General features: G+C 52.7%; 1 protein-coding gene across 7 annotated transcripts in view; it reads left to right on the top strand.

Moving 5' to 3' along the window:
- Positions 1 to 22,202, top strand: part of PHACTR1 (phosphatase and actin regulator 1) — a 307,440-nt gene extending 285,238 nt beyond the window's left edge. For 5 of the 7 annotated variants that reach the window (XM_047859038.1, XM_047859037.1, XM_047859039.1 and 2 more), the window contains exons 9-13: positions 5,383 to 5,438; positions 10,655 to 10,716; positions 15,053 to 15,193; positions 18,006 to 18,082; positions 18,827 to 22,201. In XM_047859038.1, coding sequence (XP_047714994.1) covers positions 5,383 to 5,438; positions 10,655 to 10,716; positions 15,053 to 15,193; positions 18,006 to 18,082; positions 18,827 to 18,842 — 352 coding nt within the window. In that variant the 3' untranslated portion in view covers positions 18,843 to 22,201. Of the gene's footprint in view, positions 1 to 5,382; positions 5,439 to 10,654; positions 10,717 to 15,052; positions 15,194 to 18,005; positions 18,083 to 18,826 lie in introns of those variants that run through there. The other 2 variants (XM_047859034.1, XR_007152213.1) reach the window with 2 other exon arrangements.
- Positions 22,203 to 22,552: the final 350 nt, after the last annotated feature.

Raw genomic sequence — 22,552 nt, 5'->3', positions numbered from 1 at the left:
ATTTTCGGTTTGCGGCCAATGCAGATCGTTTCGCTGTGGCCCGTGGTAAAGAAGAAATCATCTGAGGAGTGCAAACAATTTTGCAGCTCAGAGCTGTCTTATAAACCAGGGCCACACATGTAACAGCAAAGCGATTTAAACAGGTCACTTGCGCGTACATTTTAAACTTCTACTTTTGGATAGTTCACTTTATATAAAAGTTTAACTCCCAAGAATGTTTCTCTTACCGTCTAGCATATAAATGGCCATGTCTGAATACCTAGTCAGGAAAAACTTTTTAAAGTTAATGTGAGGTTTTTTTTTTTTTAACATGACATTTATTGTCACATTGGTTTCCATACAGCACCCCGTGCTCATCCCAAGAGTTAATGGGAGTTTAAATCAAATATAATTAGGGGCACCTGGGTGGCACAGTCGGTTAAGCGTCCGACTTCAGCCAGGTCACGATCTCGCGGTCCGTGGGTTCGAGCCCTGCGTCAGGCTCTGGGCTGATGGCTCAGAACCTGGAGCCTGTTTCCGATTCTGTGTCTCCCTCTCTCTCTGCCCCTCCCCCGTTCATGCTCTGTCTCTCTCTGTCCCAAAAATAAACGTTGAAAAAAAATTTTTTTTTTTTAAATATAATTAAATTGTACCATCGAATCAGGGGTAAGATACAGCGCATTCAGAAAGCACCTCGGTCATTTTCTTTCTTTGTTTTGAGAGACAGCAAATGTGTGAGTGGAGGAGGGACAGAGAGAGAGAGAGAGGGGGGGGGGGGGGAGAAAGAGAGAATCCCAAGCAGCCTCTGCGCTGGATGGAGCCTGACGCGGGGCTCGATCTCACGAACTGTGAGCTGAAACCAAGAGTCGGAGGCTTAACTGACTGAGCCACTCAGGCGCCCCACACCTCTGTCCTTATTCTGGAATCATCAGCAGCTTGGGATCACTCATAAAACTGACCGCTTCATTCATACAGTAATTGTGCTCTGCCGTCTGGCTTTCTAGTAACCACTCTTTCCGCACAAGGTAGATCTCGAAAGGAGCCAAGCAGGTGGCTGCCTTACATGGACCATGCCAGGCTGCCCCGGGTCCTTCCCTAAGAGGCTGGTCGCGAGAATTCTAAAGCTGGAGCTTTATGGTCCCTTTGGTTTATGAACTTGGCTCTGTGCAAAGACAGATCTGTCAAGGAAAGAGAATACTTTCTGCTGATGTCAGTCATCTTGTAGACCAATGTACTTGTTGTTGCAAAGTACGTGAGAGCCATCCATTGGGAACTCTTCCTGAATTCTGATACCAAACTCACCCTCCTACATACAACACACTCCATCCTGCTCCATCATGGTAAAGAGCCATCCCTCCCGCATGTGAGAAGTAAGGCCTTCCTTCTCTGTCCCCGGACCCCAACCCCTCCTGCCTCCTCGGGGCTCCTACACTACCAGCTGAACCCTCTCCCTCCCTCCATAGGCAGCTTCTCACCAGCACCACCTCATCTGGAGTCTTTCCAGGAACCGGCGTGAGCCTCACCGGCACCCCCTGCACCTGCACCCTCTCTTGTCCAGCCAGGCTTGGGGAAGAGTCGCCCATACTCGTCCGTTTTCTCACCCCCCCCCCCCGTTCTCAACCCGCTGCAGCCTGGCCTCCGTCCCCTGCACTCCCTAAAAGAGCGCCAGGCAAGCTTTTGCTAACGGCCTGCACCCTGTGCTTTTCCAGCCTCACCAGCCTTTCCAGCGTCACCTCCCTCTGTTGGCCGGGCGCGTCTTCCCCCCTCGCTCCCGGGATGGGACATCCTCGGTCTTCTCCCGCCCTCACGCTCTGCCCTTCTCTGACCGCTGGCGGGTTCGTCTGGCTCGGTCTACACCGTAAATGGTGGGATTCTGTGAGGTTCCGGCCTACGGCCTCTCGCCTTCTCAGGCCATGCCCCGTCATGCTCCTGGCTTTGAATATTCTCCGTAGTGCAGACCAGCCACGGGTCTCTGTCGGTGGCCCACCTCTCCTCCCCACTGAGCTCAGTGCATGCCGCCGCCTACTTGACCTTGCCACTTGGGTGGTACAGAAGCATTCTGACTCAGCAGATCCAAACTCAAACTCGTGGCTCCCTTCCACCCTTCCTGTCCTCCTCCACAAAGCCCCGCCTCCCTTCCAGTGTTCCCGTCTCAGCGAACGGCGTTACCGTCCACCCAGTTGTGTTACGTCACGAAACCTAAGATAGACGGACAGACGGATCCCCCCCACACACACACCTGCTTCTCCCCACCCTGTCCATCTAGGCTCCGTCTCCGTGGATTGTCAACTTGGCTTCCTAAGCGCGAGCGCCTCAGCCGCCACAGCCCAGCCTGGGTGACCGTCCTCCCCCAGCAGGTGGCCAGTAGCCTCCCAGGGCCTCTTTCCCAACTGCCTCTTGCCCGCCCCCTCCCCCCATCCCCAGCCCCTTCTCCATAGGACAGCCAAGGAGATGTGTTGTAAAGCTGAAATGTGACCCACTTTATCGAAAACGTAAACCCTTCGCGGCTTCCTGTTGGCTCCTTGAGAAAAGATCAGAACCCTGAACACAGCTTCCCTGGGCCACACGGCCTCGCCCACCTTCCTTCTTCCCCTTGCTCTCCACCCCGGCAAACTGGCTTCCTCTGTTCTTCAGATTGGGGCGCGATGTCACTTCCCCCCGGGACCCCTCTCCCAGCCCAATCGGGTCAGATGCCAGAGACACTGCCCCGGTGCCTCCTGTCGGAAGCTCTCACTACAGTCACATTCCATACTTACTCCCGTGACTATTTGATTAATGACTGCTTCCCCCAGAGGCAAGGCCTTGATCTGTCTTTACTCATCCAGTGCCTGACACAGAACCTAGCACAGAACTGGCCCTCAATAAATAATGAATAAATGAATTTACGTTTTGATGGGGCTGAGTATATGGCAGCTGCTTCTAAGAACCACTCCTGCACATAATAGGCATTAAATCAGCCTTAGCCTCTTAAATTGCTATTTACTCTTTGCAGGGAAAAGAACGGAGTCCAATACCTTGTCCACGGCAAGTCGGTTCAGAGCCGAGCCACAGCTAGAACCCAGATCCTCGACCTCCTGAGCTGTTCTGTGCCTTATCCTCACAAAGCCACAGGATCATTTTCCTCCCCAATCTCATTTTTTTATAGCTTATTTATTTTTGAGAGAGTGAGAGCGTGTGCAGGGGAGGGGCCGAGAGCGAGGGGAAGAGAATCCCGAGCAGGCTGTGCGCAGTATCAGCCTGGAACCCATTGTGGGGCAGCTCGATCCCATGAACCGTGAGATCACGACCTGAGCCACAGTCAAGAGTTGGACGCTCAATGGACTGAGCCACGCAGGCCTCCACCCCCGCCCCCCAGTCTCATTTTCAAAGCCAAGATAGCTAATTATATAGCACATGTCCTTCGGGAGGGCTTAGCTGCATTTTATGGCTAGGATTAGCCTCGATGTTCTCAGACCCTTTCAAGGAAATGAAACAAATACAGGGCCTTATTCGAGAGCATGTATCTTTGACTAAAGGCTGCCTCGTTAACAGAATTTGCTCTGGTTGTAGTTCACTCATTGTTTCGTCCCCTCCAAATGTGACCCATAGGAAACACAAAAACGAAAAAGCCGGCACAGAACCAGGCGACGGGTCTGGCAACAGAAATCGATGGGCTTCTCAGCATAAGCCAATGGCGGAATGTTCTGCAGGCGCTTCTGGGCATGAGCTTCTAAAACATTGGCCTGACTCCTGGGATGCAACCTCCACCTTGAATCTGGGGCTTGTTCGAAACATACCCCAAAGCCCTAGCTTCATTCAGAGCCTGGGTTCTACCAAGTGGTCCCATAAAGATGGCTGTACACCCCTTACCGATGAGGCAAGGATTCTGGGGGAGGAGAAAGGGAAAGGTAAGGCAGGGCTTCCAAGAAGCTCATGCCGAGTAGGGTCTGCATTCCAGACCGATGACATAGTTTCCTCCGGAGGTCTGAGAATGCTATTTTAGGAAAGGCTTCGAGACTACGGAGCCCAAATTTAGAGCCTCCGATATTGCAGATTTCCATATATACAGCTGGTCCTTATCAGTGGGAATAAATAGCGCCTTAATGGGGCATTTCGAAAAGAAAATGACTAATGAACGGGAAGACGTTCTTATAAACTTAAAAATGCTTTGGAATACAATTTCCAGCAGTTTCCAGGGTGCTGTAGATTTTACAGACAGCTGACCAGAAATCCTTTCTCTGGTATCAAAGCCCATTCCCTACCTATAGCATATACGGTGATGACATTGGGGTTTCACAGGATCCATTGCTTGGCCCAGGGCAATGAAGAGAATTACAAGTGACCTCAAGCATTGCATTTGAGATATTTGCACTCGCTAACTTCACGGACTTTATATTTTCACGCCGGGTCTCTCTGGAGATCCCGTGGTGTAAACACCTTGCCAACTAGAGACACTTGGTCGCCGATATTTGGAGAAGCAGCAGGAGAGCGCCCCTTTCCACCCCTTAGGTCCCAGTGCAGGACTCCGAGGAGCCTCGGACTCCTACAATTTTCTCATCTCACACACACCTCATCCCATGGGTGAAGCAGGAGGCTGAACTTTGCCGGGTGGTTGGTTAACCAACTTCCAAAAGCTTCAAAACAAAAACGCACAAACATCTCTGTGGATGGTGAGGCCCGCTGTTTGTGTGACTCATTCCTGGAATCTTTTACGCCCGTACCAGCTTGTAGTCCTCCCGTGTGGCACCCTTCCCACTTTCTGGCGCCTTCTGTCACCTCGTGGGGCCACCAGGGTCTGTCCCCACCCTCCACTGCCGCATCATGGCAGAGTTCATGCCCTTGCTGTGATGGTTCCCTTGTTATGGCTCAGTTCCGTGCCGGCGACAGGAGAGTCGTTTCTGTTCCTGCTCGCTTGTCATTCCACGTCTAAGGCGGCCCTGGTGGTGACGGGTGGGGACAAGAAGACCGTCTATTGTTCTTTGCAGACAAGACATGCTCTCTTGCGTCACCCCAGGGCCATGACCCTCTTTATGGTCTAACTGGATCTGCACAAACATGGCAAGAAGCAAGCTCTAGCCTGGGGGGTTGGGGAAGAAAGGCAGAGGCCACAGGAGAGAAAGGGACCTCTGTGAAGAGAAGAGTCCACTTGCCCAGAGGCCCCAGAGGAGCAGGGCGGGGCAGGGGCCGATGACGGGAGGAAGGAGGAGGGTCAGCCTGGCATGACGTGACGCACGGTGCCTTTCCTGGGGTTGAAATTGAGGAACTGAGGATGAGGTAGTAGTAAGAGCCGGTCTTTCAGAGCACAGGATGGAACGGGACCTCTGGCCACTCACTCTGTCTCATGCATCTACGAGGGCTGAAGAGATTAATGACCCAAGGAGGATATGATATGGTCCAAAAACTTTTCCTGGATTTTTTCCGTAGGCGGCTGAGCCAGAGGCCGACCGCGGAGGAATTGGAGCAGAGGAACATTCTAAAACGTAAGTGACTGAGCCCGTGGCGGTCGCTGATGTCTTGTGGTGGCTTCGGTTATTCGTTCATCCGTGGGCCGCCAGCTTTGTCCCTCGTGCCCGCGTGGGAATGACTGCGAACCGCTCTGCCGGTTGATGCTTGACCCTCCTCGCATGTTACAACAGCCAAGGCAGCGTCCCCATAGGGAAGGCAGATTCGGGTTCACTAGGCCCATCCAAAGCTCACGGGCTGCAAGGGCCACCTTCCCTTTCGTGGGCTGTAAAGTCAGAGAAGCTGCGAGATGAGGGCAAGCAAAGCCACTCAATGATTCCGAGCAGGGTGAGGGCCACCTTCCAACCCAAATGGGCTGAGAACCCACAAATTTCTATACTGATGGCTAAAAGGAGGCAGACAGCCGCTGGAAGGCGGGGGCTCGAAACCATGACCTTCCGTTGCAGCTGGCTCCCCACCCCCCCTCCCCGCTTTGAACATGAAATGCAAAGTCTAGGAAGGCATCTCTCAGGGAGAACGCTTCCTGCCCCCTCTCAGGATTTCTACAGCTGGCCCACGGCCTGCCTGCCGAATGCTCTCACCCAAGAGAAACTCGCCCGTCAACCTGGCTGTGGCCAGAGACCATGAACGAGCCCCTTGTTCGGTTCAGGACACAGGGATACTTGAGTAGAGCGAGGGAATCCACTTGGCGTCCCATCAGCGTAAAACGAAAACACACGAACATCTCAGGGACGCCAGCATGCCTGCATTTGGCGGGAGATCTTAAACAGTTAAAAAACAAACCCCCTCTGCCCACATCTGCCCCATCTTTGTTACTGCTGCCACCAGCACCTTTCTAAGATGGGCAACAAATACTATTTTTAGTCTCACTCATGACCCTTTCTCCCCACGCACACATCCGCTTCTAATTTCTAGAAAGGAGAAATAACGTGCTATTGCACAGTTTCCTGGGAATGCGTGTATGCATGCACGTGCACACACACACACACACACACACACACACACACACACACACCAGCCACGTGAAGCCTGTTTGAGCAGCTGGATATTTCCACTTAGACCAAACTCAAATGTGCTTGATCTTTTCTACCCACCCCCCCACCCCCCCCACTGTGGCCTTGGGACTCGCTGGGTTTTGAAGGGTTTGCTGCCGGGAGCCGTGGAGTTGCTGTGGGGGCAGGCGTGTGGCCCGCAGCCCCTGCAGAGGACCTGTCCCTGCCATATCTGCCTCTGTGGACATCCTGCCTGCCCTGCTCCCGGCCTTGCTGCCTCCCCAGCTCTCAGCAGGTGTTCTTTTCAAGGTTGGCTTTCCTCATTGCTGCCCGCACCTCACATACCCCCTAGGTCTCTAGGAATTCGCGTATATGTGGTTTTCTAACCAAGAATGCCCTTCACGGTTTTGAAGCTAAATATGCCATAAAATGAAAGAGAACTTTTTCAGATGATTTCCAGGGTTGGGGGGGGGGCGTTTGGCCTGTGTGCTGTCTCTCCCTTTCTGTCCCAATCAGACACCTGATCCATTGTAACCTTTCCGTTGTTGGAGACAAAGAAAAGCAGGTGTCCATTTATTCCTAAAGTGGGAAGGCGGGTAAGGGTGTGTCCTTCCCCCTCTGTTGCTTCACCCACACACATACAGACACATAACACAGATCTGTGTTTTTTGGAGGAACCAATCTCAGTGCCATTTACTTGCTGTTCAGTGGCCTCCAAGCTGCCCCCAAACAAAGAAGCTACCGCTTGGGGCGCCTGAGTGGCTCAGTCGGTTAAGCATCCGACTTCGGCTCAGGTCATGATCTCGCGGTTCGTGAGTTCGAGCCCCGCGTCGGGCTCTGTGCTGACAGCTTGGAGCCTGGAGCCTGCTTCAGATTCTGTGTCTCCCTCTCTTTCTGTCCCTCCCCTGCTCATGCTCTGTCTCTCTCTGTCTCAAAAATAAATAAAACATTAAAATTTTTTTTAAATAAAAAATTTAAAAAAAAGCTGCCACTCTCTGGGGGATTATTCAGGTCTCAGAAAATAATTCTCTCAGCAAGGGCAGGGGGTTTAGAAAGAGGAGATCTAAAATCCCCAGCTCACCTCTGGCTTCCGGAAGGCACCAGCTCCTACTTGCTTGCCCAGATCCCTGGGAGACTGCGGGCAGGTCCTCACGTTGGCTTTTTGTTGCCATCTAGAAAGACCTTCAGATCTTAGAGACTGTTACTTTTGTCTGGTAAGCCTGAGGGGCTTAGATCCAGGGACCAGAGCAGAAAACATTGTTCGCATGGTCCCCTTTTGTTCTAGCCTCCCCTCTCCTCCTCATCCTGTTCAAACAGCCAAATGAAAGAACTGCCTGACCGCAAACAGGTTGATCATTTCAGTTTTCAAAACTTCTCAGAAATGAACTTCTCCTTCGTGTGAACTTTTATTTTTTTCCTCTGTATTCTGGAACTTGGTTTTCCTAAACATGTCTGTCTGTCTGTCTTTCTTTCTTTCTTTCTTTCTTTCTTTCTTTCTTTCTTTCTTTCTTAAGTCTGTTCTGATAGTTACTCAAGAGATGTTTTCATGGTGTAAGAAAACACCCTCAAACAAATTCTTCTAAACCTTGCTTTCTGGGCTCTGAGTCATTTGAGGAACCCGATCTCTGAGGGTGCTGTTGAGACACAGGTCACGGCTCTGCGGTAGAGCTTGGAGGGCCCGCAGCTACCTTCCAGCTCCACCCTGCCCGCCCCCTGGGGGCAGCACCTGCTTTGTCCCGCAGCCAATGAGACACTGTGCACATTTGAGCACATAATGAGCACACTCTGATGGTGGCAGCAGGTGATGACGTCACGGGCCTTTCTTAGCCTCTCTGTCCAGTGGCCTAACGGGGTTGTCTTGGGACCCTCAGCCTGAGAATTCATGGCCCTCGGTTTGTAAATGGCTTTGAACTAGAGGTATAGATTCCATAGGTGGTGGCTCGTGGCCCTGCCCCTCAGGGGGACCTGAGAAGCACACACAGGAGAGGAAGGCTCCCTGCTCTGTCGCAGAATGCCGCCCTCTGTGGCTCGTAAGGGGCTTATAGGATGAGGAGAGGGCCCGGATTGGAGTTTGAGGCCAGTAACCAGTAATGAGGAGGAGGGGCTGGCCCCAAGCAAAGCATGACAGGGAAGAGGCTGCTTATTCTAGTGAGAAAAAAAAAAAAAGAGCTGGACTGTTTGTCTAACTAGCTGCGTGGCGTGGGAGTAGCCACTTAACTCCCCTGGGCTTTCGCATCCTTATTTCCAGAATAAGAGTGTTAGACTTGGTGGTCTCTTGGGCCCCTCGTGGCCATACTGTCCTGTGAGCCTGTACATTTTAACTAAGTTCCCTTGAGGTGCCTCCTGGGTACTCACTCTCCAGACCAGACCTCCCCTTCTGTACTCCAGCCACCTGCAAATGCAGCTTGCCAGGGGTCTCCCTTCTTCTTGCTTTCTGCCTTCCAGTTTCTCTCTGATAGATTAGTTCGTACTAAGATGTTGATGGCTGACTGGTTTCATGGGTGTTTGTCCAAGAGAAATTTGCCTATTAAAAAAAAAATTTTAATGTTTATTTTTGAGAGAGAGAGAGAGTGCAAGCAGGGGAGGGGCGGAGAGAGAGAGGGAGACACAGAATCCGAGGCAGGCTCCAGGCTCTGAGCGGTCAGCACAGAGCCCGATGTGGGGCTCGAACCCACAAACCGCGAGATCATGACCTGAGCTGAAGTCAGACACTTAACTGACTGAGCCACCCAGGTGCCTCTCAAAACTTGCATTTTTAAAGGAGTTCTGGGAGGGAGATGGGATATCTTTAAATCCAAAGGAAAGGGCTCTCATGTGGGGGGCCAGGGCCCTGTGGGGCAAGCTTCCGTGGAGACCAATGGTGGCCTTTGCCCACCGCAGGATGTGAGCATTTCTGTGCCCCCATACAAGATCCTCAAACGCACCCCACCCCCCAGGCAGCCACAGCAGGCAAGCTGTGCCCCTGGGGGGTGTCGCTCAAGGGCCTGAGCTCTGCTCTGAACTGCCATTGTCCCTTCCAGCCGGAAGTGTGAGTTGCCTCTGGTTGTGGTGGCCGCTGTCAGGACCCGCAAGGAGGAACAGGGTGGGACCCCGCTTCTGTGCACAGGGGCTTCCCTCTTTTACCGACCTGGCCAGTCGTGAGCCAACTGAATGGCAAGTGTGCCCTGAGTTCAGTTACTGAAACATAATTTAGCAGCAGTGATTTGATGCGAAGACCAAGCTGAAGGAGATTGCCTTCACGGATGCCGTTCTAAATTCAGTGGGTGAGAATCAGAGACCTTCTTTGGACACGGTTTGATTTCTGTGACCTTCAAGCTAGACGATATTGGGCTTAGACCCTCGCCTCCATTCCAAGGCCCGGAAGGAAAGTGACGTACCCAAGGTCACTCGCTTTGCTTAAAATAAGCCTGCATTCTCTGCCCTCCACACCTCTGCTCCCTTCCCCAGACCCTCTAACCTATGGCTCTTTAAACATCTGGTGAGTAAGTCACCCCGCATATCAAGCCAAGAACGTTTAGACTCCGAAGTCTGCTCTCCTAAGACACTCCTTAAAAGTCTAAATGCAGGCAATTGTGTCCCACACTCTGGCCTCACACCTGCTCTGTGGACTTCTTGGAAGATTCAAAGAATTAATGGAATCAGGGCTTGCGAAAGGTGAGCGTTTTGAAATCCCTCTCCGCGTGCCCAGTGCTGCATTCGGACTCAGCCGTGCCTGGTTTCATTTCTGCAGCCAGTGGCAGGCACCCCCACAGGCTGGTCTTCTGTTCTGTCCCCACAGAGCACCAGACATGAGGCCACATCACAATGAGCCCCCATCAGTCACTGTGAGGCCCAAGGCAGAGTTGAGCCGGCCTGAGTCTTGTCCAAGGAAGGGAGCCTCGCCTCCCTCCAGAGGCCCATGTCCCTGCTAACACCCTCATCCTGTTAGGACCTACCTCCCTGCCTTAGAGCCATACTTCTCAGCCTGGCATTTCTGCCTGGAGACTTGAAAACCTGTGACACACACGGAAAACACAGTAAGGTCAGCCAGCTCACCATCAGTTTGAAACAAGGCAGGCAGTTTGGAAAGCGTCCCATAGGCAGGAGGGTGGCCGCAGTGGGGTGGGGGGGGGGGGTACAGGAGCTCGCTCTCCCCTTGTTCAGGTCATGAGGGGCTTGGCCTGGAGCCTGCAGAGGTTCAGAGGGTACACTTGCGTGTGACACTGCTCCCAAAACCAAAGCATGGTCAATGTTTCTTGCAGCTCGGAATGAACAGGAGGAACAAGAGGAGAAAAGAGAAATCAAGAGGAGGTTAACTCGAAAGGTGAGCGGGTTCTCCAGGCGGGAGCTGGGACAGGACAGCGCGGGCCGCCCTTGGCTCCCGTGCCGCCTGCGGGCCCCGGTGGCCTTGCAGCTGCCTGGCCCGGAGGAAGTTCTGTCAGTGGCCCCGCGCCTCCGCTGTGAGAGTGAGCGGCTCTCTAGATTTTCCGGGACTCCCCCTGGGGACGGTGGTCAGCTCAGTTTCATGGCCTTCAGTGCTTTGGGCTGGTGACATTCCACTGCTTGATTCTGTGACACCCATGCCTCCCTCCCCCCAGGCAGCTTGATGTCAGGTGCATTATGTTTTCAGTTACCGTGAACATTTTGTTTTTGAGAAATTCACCGTAATGCCACCAAGCATGGGAACATCATGATCAAAATCGGTAGTTCAAATGTAATGCAGTTATTTGCTGTGACCCTGGGAGAGTAAGTTTTCCTTGCCTCCCCTGATACTGTGCCTTACCTATGAACTGAGAACTACTTGGTTTTATTTTGCCAGATCCAGCTTGAATTACTGAATTTAGGAAAATGCCCAAAGAGCTGATAAATTTACTGCAGGTGTTTGAAAAGCACTTAAAGTCACAAAGCTGGAATTCTTATGTATTTTCACCCCCAGAATAGGTGATGCGGCAGTGTGACACAGACCCGAGTGGATCTAATTCCATATGAGTGGCCTCTCCAGTAACAGACTCTTAGTTGAGGCTATTCCTGGATGGTGTTGACAAGTTTAATCAATTGATAACACACAGGAAATGGAACTATGTTCTGTTTTTAATCAGCCTCCTACAGTAACCTTCTTGAGAGAAAGATACTCAAATCTTAGAGACAGTTAAGAGACCCATTAAAATTAATTTTCAAAGGTTTATGAATGGACTTTTCTCCCTAGAAATATTATGTAAAGGAAGAAATGCAGAGATCCTAAAACATCATGCCAATTATTAAGGTGATGATTTGTGCGTCTCTGACTTTGTCTCCCTTGGAGCATCCCAAATACCCAGTGACAAGCCAAATGCTATCCCAATTATAAGGAAAATAAACAAGAGCCTGAAAGGCCAGATGACAGGCTGGCGTCCCCCTGGTTGGGAACTCAAACAAGAGCTAGTGACCTCACTTTATCCAGGTGCCCTCACCCAAGTCAAGGTCTGATTCTTTAAATCCCTAAGACCACCCCATCTTTGGAGGCAGGGCGTCCTTTCTCCCGAGGCTGAGTAGTGAGGAGGACTGGGGAAGATACGCCGCCTTGTTTTAAGTGTGTCCTTGAAATGACTTAGACTATCCAGAGGAGGCTGGTGATAACCCCTCCTTTCTGATACAGAAAGGTCTAGACATTTCAGGAAAAAAAAAATCACATTTTCATAAAATTCATTGATTGCTGCGCCCAAAGTCTCCTAAACTTGAGGGTTTCTTGCTAAAAGCTAGAAATAGGAAAATACTTAAGACTATATTTAGTTCGTGTCTTTTTAAAAAGAGTATACAAAAAGTCAGCTAATTGCATAATTTGGCAAGGGAGGAGGGTTCCCTCCCCCGCCATCTCCCGAAGGATGGGTACCGCTAGGGACAGGTGCCCCCAAATAGCCCCATTTTTGCAGGTCTCCAAGGCAAGAGAACTTCCTTCTCTTCCTCCCGGTCCCCTCTCCTTCCTTCTCCCAGGAAAGCTGCCTTATAATTTCAGCATTTGCCCTCCCCTGGGACTGGCTTGGGGAATGAAAAATGACTTTAAGGGAAGGGAGAACCGCTTTGAAGGGGAAGACCGGAAGGCACTTTCACCTCTGTTTTTGCCGACAGAGATGTGAGCCTGCCAGCAGGTAGGGAATTCTGTGGTGCCTCCTGGCCCTGGGCAGATCTTTCTCCTCTGGAGCCTTGAGCACAGCAAGACCAGATGCCAGTGACCATGGCTGTCGTTCGGTTACCCGCAGCCCTAAGGTTTCCTCGATTCAGTTCTATTTCGTTCTAATGCAGTAGGGAGAAAAATGAGAGTGTCCTGTATGGACACTGATAGCAACAGACCAGTCGTTTTCTTCAGCCAAATTGAGACTAACCTAAAAAGTATGTGCTCTGTCTTTTAATAAATGCCAGCCTCCCCCTTTGGGAAAAAAAAAAAAAACATGCTGGCTAGCTAAATGGATAGATGGATGGGAAGAAGAAAGGAAGGGAGGGAGGAGAGGGAAAGGGGAAATGCACTTGGGTCAAGTTGTATTAGTAGTGGATCTGGGGCCTCAAGTAATTTACTTTTCAGTATTTGGTTGCAAGTGATATTTCTGCCGTAGATTGAAACATAATGCTTCCAACCTCTGCCCCACCACCCCCCCCCCCGCCCCTTCTTCTAGCCCGCCATCCCCAGAAAACGGACTTCGGCCACAAGGATCATTTCCTCGCCATCTGAGGAAGGACCCTAGGTTCATGTACCCCAAAGGCAAGCCAAAGGCACATCTGAGCACTAAGTAGCCAGGGGCACGAGCCCATGCTCACAGTGGAGAGTCCCAGGGGGCATTGGTTAAGTGGCCTACACACCACCCGAGAACCCCCCCCCCCCCGGGGAAGAAACCGGTCCCCTCCTCATTCCTTCCCTCCTAGCACTTGGGAGCAGCGCCTTATCGATTTGGAGAGATCGTGTCTCAAGTCTCCGATGGGACTCAGGCATGAAAAATAGCCCCTGCCCTTTGGATCTAACATTTAGTTTTCTGTTCGCTCCAGACTGCCACCAAGTCTGTTGGTAAAGTATCCAGAGCATGATTTCTGGAAATATAAACTAGAACTTCCGTGCTTAACCTTCCTCTTGTCACAGTACACTTAGAAATTAGCACCACCTGCCCAGCATTTCGCGGTAAATCTTGCTAGTCCTAAGAAGCACCAGAGATGTTGAGCAGGAGTCCTTGTGTAGCTGGGGAACCAGGAAATGTTTGCACGTATTTTAACGAGTGTGCAAAAGCTGCCTGAACTCACGTTGCAGAGGGCACGTGTTTGAGTCCGGATGGACTGTTCACAGTACCCCACGAAGCCTGGGACAGCTGTGGGTTTCCTGCGACAGGACAGCACTGACACCAGAGGGTCCTGTCCCAGGAACGCCAGGGCTGCCTCCGCACAGATCTGAACCACTCTGACAGGGGGCTGCGTGTGGCCCAGGCAAGTGGGCCACAGCCCGCTAGGCCTCTGATCCCCCACATCCCCCCTCCCACCATTGGCCAAGAGGGAGCCGCAGGCTGCTTTGGTCCCGCCTGCAGCCTGGCCGTACCGGGCTCCATTCTGTTTGATCCCAGCCGGGCAATCATCTAACTCCTTCTCCGCGTGCTCTTCCACGGTCCACCGGCTGGCGGCGGGCGGGAGCACGCTGGCACCACCAAAGGTGTGTGGCAGCCGCGGGAAATCGAGGCAGGACAGCCAGGGTGGCTGGGATTCACTTGTGCGTCTGTGTGTGTTGTATAGGCCTTTGTGGTGGGGTTGTATCTGACTGCACTTTCTGTTGATAGAAGTGAATACAGCGTAGGGCTTGGAGGAAAAAGTGCTTTAAAATAACGTCGGTTAAACGTGCGTTCACAGCATCCTGAAGACACGGCGACGGTGTTGCTCCGGGAGAAATAAACCCAGTGACGGGAAGCGATGATAGAAACGTCAGCCTTGTGCCGCCCAAGTACAAAGGGCGGGTGCTCGTGACTGGGACCGCGAGGCGGCTAAATAAATACACATTCTCGTCCTAGTTGCTGCACCCCTCGCCGCAGACCCGTCCTGAAGGCCCGTCCCATGCCTTCCTGGCCTAAACCCAGCCTCGCCCTGCATTTGCGGACAGACTGTGAGGAGCAGGGGTCCCCTCTGGCCTCGTACATCATGGCTGCGGACCCCTGAATTTGCGTATTGTTCGCACATCCGCCCTTTGGGGGGGTCTAAAACACACGCATTTAAAACGATTTCCAGCCCCGTCCTGCAGAGCACACTCAATCTGACACACGGGCATGGGCTTACAAATCCAGAATGAGACCGAAGCCTGGTGTGAGGTTCCCGTCCCCGAGTGGGAGGCGCGGTACGGGTGTGGGAAAATCCACAGCGGACGCCCACACCCACGCGGGCAGACAGGCCGCTTACAAGGAGACGCTGCAGTGTTAAGAGTCAGCCTACCTGTCTATCCGGATGAGCCTGAAGGTAGCTCAGGGGATAGTAAAGCTCTCTCTCTTTGAGTTCTGGAAAAGTCCCAGGTCCAGGAGTCAGAAGCCCTAGGTCCCCACCCCGGGCCCTGCCCCTCACTTGCTGAGGGACGTGTTGGTTGCCTCTCAGGACCTCTTTTTCCCACCGACCCAGCAGTCTACACTCCTCTGGCTGACCGGGTCCATCTCTCTCCCTCCCTGCAGCTCAGCCAAAGACCCACAGTGGAAGAACTTCGAGAAAGAAAGATCCTCATCCGTTTCAGTGACTACGTGGAGGTGGCTGACGCTCAGGACTATGACCGCAGGGCCGACAAGCCGTGGACCCGCCTCACCGCTGCCGACAAAGTAAGCCGAGGGGCGAGGAGTGGGGTAGGGGGTCCTCGTGCCTCAGTCTCCCCCCGCGTTGGCGTTCCCGCTTGCTGCCGGGACCCCGGGATGAGACCAGCAGCGAGGCCGTGGTTGCAGTGGCCGTCATGGGGTGCCGAGCGCCCCCTGGGCCTGCTGAGGGTGCCGCTTCTCCCAGGGCTCCAGATAACCTGCGGGGAGGTCACCGAATTGATTCTCCACTGCCGAAGAGAAGGCACGCGACAGTCACATAATGTCATGCTGAGTGACAGCAGGAGGAGAGGCCGCGTGGGTGGCTGTGCCCACAGAAACAGAACATCTGTATGGGCACAGAACGGTTCACGAGTGCGAGGCTCCAGGCTTCTGGCAGCCCTTCGTGGAGAGGACGCTGTCCTCGGCACCCAGTAGGATTCGCAAAACTAAAGAGACCAGCTCACTGTGTCTGCGGTTATTATACCCTAACGGTAGAAACGGGCCACAAATCACAGAGACGGCAAAACGTGCCTCGCTACGCTAAACCGTCATCCGTTTGGAAAACAAGAAGAATCTGAGGCTGAGTTTTGTAAGAAAGGCAGTGAAGCAAAAGGGAATTCTCACCTGTCCCCTGGACCATAAATCGAAATGAACCTCTGCTGCGTAATCCTTTGGGACCCTAGTCCAGTCACTGTTAGGAACTGGAGAGCTAAGGGCCTTTTAAAACAAAATCTAAAATAATGACCACGTCTGGTGTGCAGGTGACACTGGGGAGACTCTGGCATACATCGGAGGCCTTCTCTTGAGTCCTGCCTTCGCCCCACGAATTCGCAGGGCCGGTGCCTTTCTTATGTGGGCTGCAGGGCGAGGCCGTCTACAGCGCAGACTCTGGCCTGATCGAGCGCAGGGAGTTTGAACACAGGGAAGCCGCCGCACGCGGGTGGGAACATTGGGGCCAGAAGCAGGCTTTCCAGAAATGCCTCCCACACGGTGGGTCCACCCACAGGTCCCGATGGAGTGGAAGCCTCTGCCCTCCTCTTAAACGTAACACTCATTGCTTCCCCGGACAGGCATCTGTGGTAGTGACCCCAGGAACCGGCACCACCATCCACCAGACAGACACACAGACCCAGAGGCCCAGCCCCCAGGCTGTTGTGTCACGTAAACGGGAACAGAGGAAGGAGCCCTGGCACCTCCTGCCTTTTGTTCACAGCCTGACTGCAGCGCCCTTGCTGACCGAGGATGAGGGGGGGTATCAGAAAAGCGGGGGGAAAGTACAGCGCGTCTCCCCATGCACGTGCTGAAGTTGTGCGTCGCATTCAGGGAACCCAGTTCCTCAAGAGCTGCGGCACAAGAACAGGAAGTGGCGCCCACAGAGGGGGGGTGTGCCTGCCTTCTCTGGGGGGAGCCACCCTGATCCTGCCTGCCGGCCTTTCCGGCCTCTCAGTGCCTTGACAGTCCCATCGAAGGAAATACAGCAAAACCTCGGACTGTGAGGAAGACAAGCACACGTTTCTAACAAATGTTAACTTGATAAATGAGCGACATCTTGGAATGTGAGTAGAGCGTGACGCCGAACGTCACATGATCACAGCTGAGCCAGTGGTTCTTGAAATTCGCTTTGGTACACAAGTGCTTTGGATTGCAGGCGTGTTTCCGGAATGAACTATGTTCACAAACCAAGGTTTTACTGCACTCCCATTAGAAGGAGCTCTGGGAGGGAGCGCCTGGGTGGCTCAGTCGGTTAAGCGTCTGACTTCAGCTCAGGTCATGATTTCACGGTTTGTAGTTCGAGCCCCACGTCGGGCTCTGTGCTGACCGCTCAGAGCCTGGAGCCTGCTTCGGATTCTGTGTCTCTCTTTCTCTCTGCCTCTCCCCCACTCTCTCTCCCTCTCTCTCTCAAAAATAAATGAACATTAGAAGTAGCTCTGGAAAAGAGCGCATGTTTAGAATTTCAGTGCCTGGGGAGGAAGTGAAGTTTCCTGCAGTGTCAGAACCTTCTGTTCCACCTCCTCGTCTCTCCTTGCATCCTGCCTGCCTGCCCTCCCTCAGCCGCAGCACATCTACGGGTGCTGCTGGAAGGGAGCAGCTACTCAAAAAGAGGCCACACCCTTGATAACGGCATAGACCACCTCCAAATCAACAGAGCTGTGAAAGAGCGAGGTCTTTGTAAATCAAATGGAAAGGAGGCGGCTGGCAATCACCCATTCCCTTAGTTTGACTGAGGAATTTGACCCACCCCTTCTAGAACGACCCATCCTGAGGCAGCACAGTGCTTGTGCTGAGCTTAGATTGTTTGCCTACGGAAGATGAGGGGTTGACATTTAAATGTGCACTCGGGGCATCAGGCGGCTCTGTCGGTTGAGCTTCTTTGTCTCAGGTCATGGTCTCACGGTTCGCGGGGTGGAGCCCCGCATCAGACTTGATGCCATCGGTGCGGAGCCAGCTTCGGATCTTCTGTCCCCCTCTCTCTGTTCCCCTCCCCTGCTCGCACTGTCTCAAAAAGAAAACATTGAAAAAACACCACAACTTTAAAAGTGCACTCAAGACCCCAGGAGCGTGGGGCAGATCTGCATGGCCTCCTGCTTCCCCGGAGGTGCTCCTCGGAGAGAGGAAGAAAAAGACACTTTGGGCAGTAGGCCAGATATCATTTGCGACTTACATTTAGGGGGCGGGGGGATTCTCTGTCGGTTCCAGGTGATTTTCTTTCCCCTCCCAGTGAAGGAATTCATTTTCCATGCTTATACTGGGTCGTTCGGCTTTGTCAAACAAAACAGGTAATAAGCGAACTCCCTTCCATCTGTCTCTTCTGCATTTCACGGACCTCTCTTCATTCCAGGCTGCCATTCGAAAGGAGCTCAATGAATTTAAAAGCACTGAAATGGAAGTTCATGAATTGAGTAGACATTTAACAAGGTTAGTAAATTGAGGGGTTCTTTTCCCTTTTTTTTCCTTCAGATGGTCATGGCTGCTTCCCGACTAACTGCCATCTGCTGCCGGATTACAGGTGGTGTGGCGGGGAGGGGTGGGGGATAAGAGAAGGTCCGCCGTGGTTTCCAAATCGAGGGGAAGGAGCACCGCGACCTTCTGAAGGCCTGGTTTGTCACTTAAAGATCTGTTAAGTGCCAGACCACCCATAACCCCAGAGCGGGTTTTTATGGAAACCTAAGCTGAGAAGAAAAGCCCGTTGACATTTATATCCAGTCAGCCCAAGCCAAGCCTGGGCAAAATACCAAATCCACATGGGACTTCCAGAGTGGGTTCACCCCTGTGATTCCGTGGGCCCATATCCTCCTTCGGGGAAACTTAGGCACAGAGAGATTTAAGGGGCTGATATACGGTCACACAGGACGTGCCGACTGGCGCCTGGGCTCAGCCTTGCTGCTGAGTCCAGGCTGAGAGCGTGGGCCGAGGGCCACCAGGGCCGTCCGGTTTGGGCCCCCAGGAGCTCCAGATGAAACTACTCCCAAACATAAGGTGAATTCCGTGGGGGCTCGAGTACTTGAGGAGTTCTGTTAGGGATGTGCCTTTGGCCGGAGGTTTAACCAGATTTAACCTGCCACTCGTCAGCCACGGGGAGTCTGAGGATGGGAAGCTCAGGCTGTGGCATCTGGCATCCCTAGCAGCCCCTTGGTCTTGACTTAATTATTTGTTTTCTAGGTTTCACCGACCTTAACAGTCAAATTCCTCCTGAGTGCTATGCTGTCTTCGAAACATAAATTTATAAGAACCATAAGTGCTGGTATTTATTCACTTCCCCATTATGATGTAAATCTTCTGAACTGCCTTTTTTTAAAAAGAAGAAGAAGAAAAAGGAAACCCGATCAGGATTCTCTTTGCGAAAGCCCAGCGGTCACCACTCCGCGGTCAGAGCTGCTGGTACCGCCGCGGACTCCGAGGGCACCGGCAGGCCAGAGTGGAGACTTCCCGGCGCTCGGAGCGGTCCTGGTCCTCTCCCTCCAGGCCTGGCAGGTGCCGTGTTCATTTAGGCTCCAGCGAACCTCTTCCCCTCAAGTGTCTGTCACCTGGGTCCAAAGAAAGCTGAGGCGGTGGGTTCGGCCTGGAATGGACTGTGCACATGGTCTGGTTGGCTTTCTAGACTTGGCCAAACACACTGGCTCCGGGTGTGGCGTCCGACTTGGGGGCCTCTTAGGAGGAGGAGGCTGAGAGGGAGCACTGTTCTCAGTCACCCCTGTCCTTTCTCTCCCTTCAGCCGTCATCCATACCGTGAACAAAAGGGAAGATGCTTTTCTGGGGGAGTCTGTGGTCGACTGTCTGTCTCGAGAGTGTGTAGGCTGCAGGTATGGAAGGCCGGCACTGAGCACCTATCCTGTCCCCTCAGACTGAGTGGAGCTGCCTCCCGGGAAGCTCTGGTGTGCACAGGGGAAGTTGTCATCTGCTCAGTTCGAATTGACCCATCTGTGTTAAAAAAGCCAAATGTCACGGGTGGTCTTGTGCGCCCGGCCACTGCTGTGGGACGCCCGTGGCATTGGTGCAGCTGAGTGTAAGGAGCCTGGTGAGGACGGAGAGGCTGGGGAGAGAAACTGCTTGGCTGATGTTCGTTTTCTCCACGCACCCCAGGGCCAGTGACTGTATGGGTTGGAAGGTAACAGCTTCTGATCGTAGGACCAATGCATGCAAGCCAGAAACCATTCCTGAAAGACTGGCTCGCCGGTCTGACGGACTGGGACTCCAGAACCACCCGATGGCCTTCTAGTCTCCTTTCTTTGCACTGAAGAGTTTCTGTGGAGGGCCTTCAGGGTTTGGCATATGCCAGAATGGCGCAAACACCAGCCACACCTGCCCGTGCTGTACCTTCCTGCTCCTGCCCATCTGGAGAGCATCCTTCCTCTCCCTCGTGGTGCTGGTAAAGCTGATGGGAGGTGTATCTCTAGCTGTCCCATTCGCTTGGGACCACAGGAAGGCCATGCCCTCCTGACGGGGACACCCCGGGTAAGATGTGCAGTGAGTGGAAGGCCAGCCCCCAAAACCCTATCCACTCTCTTCACGGGGCCCGTCGCGGCTGCTTCTGTTTTCCTGCCTGACAGACCCTGTAGGGCCCTCTGTCACCAAGCCCTGCCTGGACCTCCGTCGTGGTCTCACAGTTACCGTGATTTTTCTCGGTAATGGCTTGCTCTGCTCCACACATGCCCGAGATTTAGGAAGATCCCAGACTGGCCTTCACAGAAAGGAGTTGACCAGTTCCCACCCCAAAACGTGTGGGAAGCAAGTTACTCTTGGGATGCACACCCATCGGCGAGGCCGTTGTATTTTCGGCAGGCATTACCAGCCCCTGTGGCCGCCGTTAACCCAGGAGCTGTGCAGAGTCTGGGGGAGCTCAGGGCAGTTCTTCAGGCAGTGCCCAGTAGCCGTCGCAAAGTTGTCCCCGTACCACCGGGAGTGAGCACGCCGCTGCCTGGCCCAAGGAGGGGCCGTCACTAGATCCTTTTCTCTTTGAATGTGGAATCTGATAGTTCAGGGAAAACGTGGTCGGGATTTTAGCGTGGCTGTAAACACAGTCTTCCCGAAAGGCTTACTGACGTTTGAATGTGCAAATGGTGTGACGAAAGATGTAGGGCTCTTTCGTTTAACTTCTCTACAGCGGGCACATGTTCCAGGCGGAGGTGCCTGCCTTGCCCGGGTTGGAGTCTGAGCTTCCTGTAACTCACAGCTGTCTTCATGCGGCTCACAGGGCCCTGACATGATGGCCAGGCCTTCCGCGGGCCCAGGAGCGAGTCCTACGGGAACTCATTCCATCGCCTGGACTCCTCCCTCGAAGGCCAATGGCTTCTTTGCTGGCTTTGATTTTTGGGCCTCTGATGCCCTGGGAACGTGACGCCCAAGTCCGTTTCCTGCAGCCAGCCAGCAGCCCAGGTTTCCTGCCCAAAGTGCCCTGTTCTTGCAGTCCGCTTGGAGCTGGGGAGAAATTGAACACAATTTCAGCCTCCATCCCCGAAGAGCACCCTTTGGGAGAAGTCAGTTGCAGGAATTCGGGTGCACCTGCTGTGCTACAGAAATCCCACCCGCCATCAAGGTGGGCGATTATTTCAAGCCCAGCTCAGGGGGCTCTGCCACCTCCATGGACCACAGGTTGGCCCTCTGCCGCCTCCTCCCTTTCATGAAATCCTGAGGTCTTTCTAGAAATCTATCCCAATTTCTTTGTTTTGCCATATCGTTAGGACAACTGGAAGAGGTGTTACTTTCTAAGATGGCAAATTGACAATTAAAAAAAAAGGGAGAGATGGGCTAGATGGTTTAAAATGCATCCCCTTTTCTGAAAAAGCTGCGATTCTCAAAGGTCTTGTGCGTGTCAGTTTCCAGTTGAGCCTTCTGTCCTCTGGGTCACTGTGAGGAAGAATGTGAAGTTTCTCAAGAGGTTTCCCTCTTGAAAGCAGACATTGCCCCATGCTCCGCACCACCTCCTGTGGCAGAAGGGACTCCTGTTGGCCTCCTTGCTGTGTTTCAAAAATTGCTGATCGATTCCTCTCCAAAGCCCTGTAAAACTTTTAAAACGTTAGCCTTTATGTCCAATTAGAGAAACCAAACAACGTGATGGTAGGTGTGATAAAAAAAAAAAAAAACAAAAAAAACAACAAAAAAAAAAACCTCTGGGTTTATTTTTCTCCCGCTATGGACGTGTATTTATATTTGCCGAATGAATATTGTGGTGTGTGCTTCGATGAATGGGATTTCAGACTCTCCCCGTGCACAGCCAGTGGGTGGAGGTCACCTCCGATGACTTTTTCTTCCCATCTGTCTGTCAGTCCCCAAACCAGTTGCTTTTTCCAGTGGCTTCCCGGGTGTCTGTACATAGTTTGTCTTCGTATAGGAGCGCTCTCCCGTGTTCTAATTTAACAGATGATGGCTGTGTGAGGAAGACGATGTAAATACAATACAAATTAAACTGGATCTCTATGGCCTAGGTTTTGTACATACAGAAACTGCATGGTATTTAAATTATTGTTTGTCTCTGATGTATGCAGTTTCTTTAAAAACCAAAAAAAAAAAAAAAAGTCTAAAAAAAAAAATCCTTTCCTTGGCTCCCGTGTGTCTTGTCAACCACCGAAAAGAGTTGGGCTGCGGCCGGGATGAAGGGCAGGTCAGCTCAGCAGCAAAGCGTCAGAGTTATGGAGGCAGACAACCTCCTCGTGTATCAGGTGTTCCTGGGTGCGGGGAGGACGGCTGCATGTAAATTAGCTTTCTAGGACTTTCTAAGACATACTGCCCAGCTGCCCTTTGATAAACTGCAGTCCCTCAGAGTCCTCCCCATAAGAGCAGCTATGAGACAGCTTTGGGTACCAGCAGTGCCGTGGGGTATCACTGCCCCAAAGCAAAAGCCGCCAACTACTTGGCTTTTGAGTACTTTCTCGGTCTCTGGGCGAAGTC

The sequence above is a fragment of the Prionailurus viverrinus genome, chromosome B2 (genome assembly GCF_022837055.1).
Source record: "Prionailurus viverrinus isolate Anna chromosome B2, UM_Priviv_1.0, whole genome shotgun sequence".
Taxonomy (NCBI): domain Eukaryota; kingdom Metazoa; phylum Chordata; class Mammalia; order Carnivora; family Felidae; genus Prionailurus; species Prionailurus viverrinus.
The sequence above is the reverse complement of the archived record's forward strand: the minus strand, read 5'-3'. Positions and strand labels throughout refer to the sequence as shown.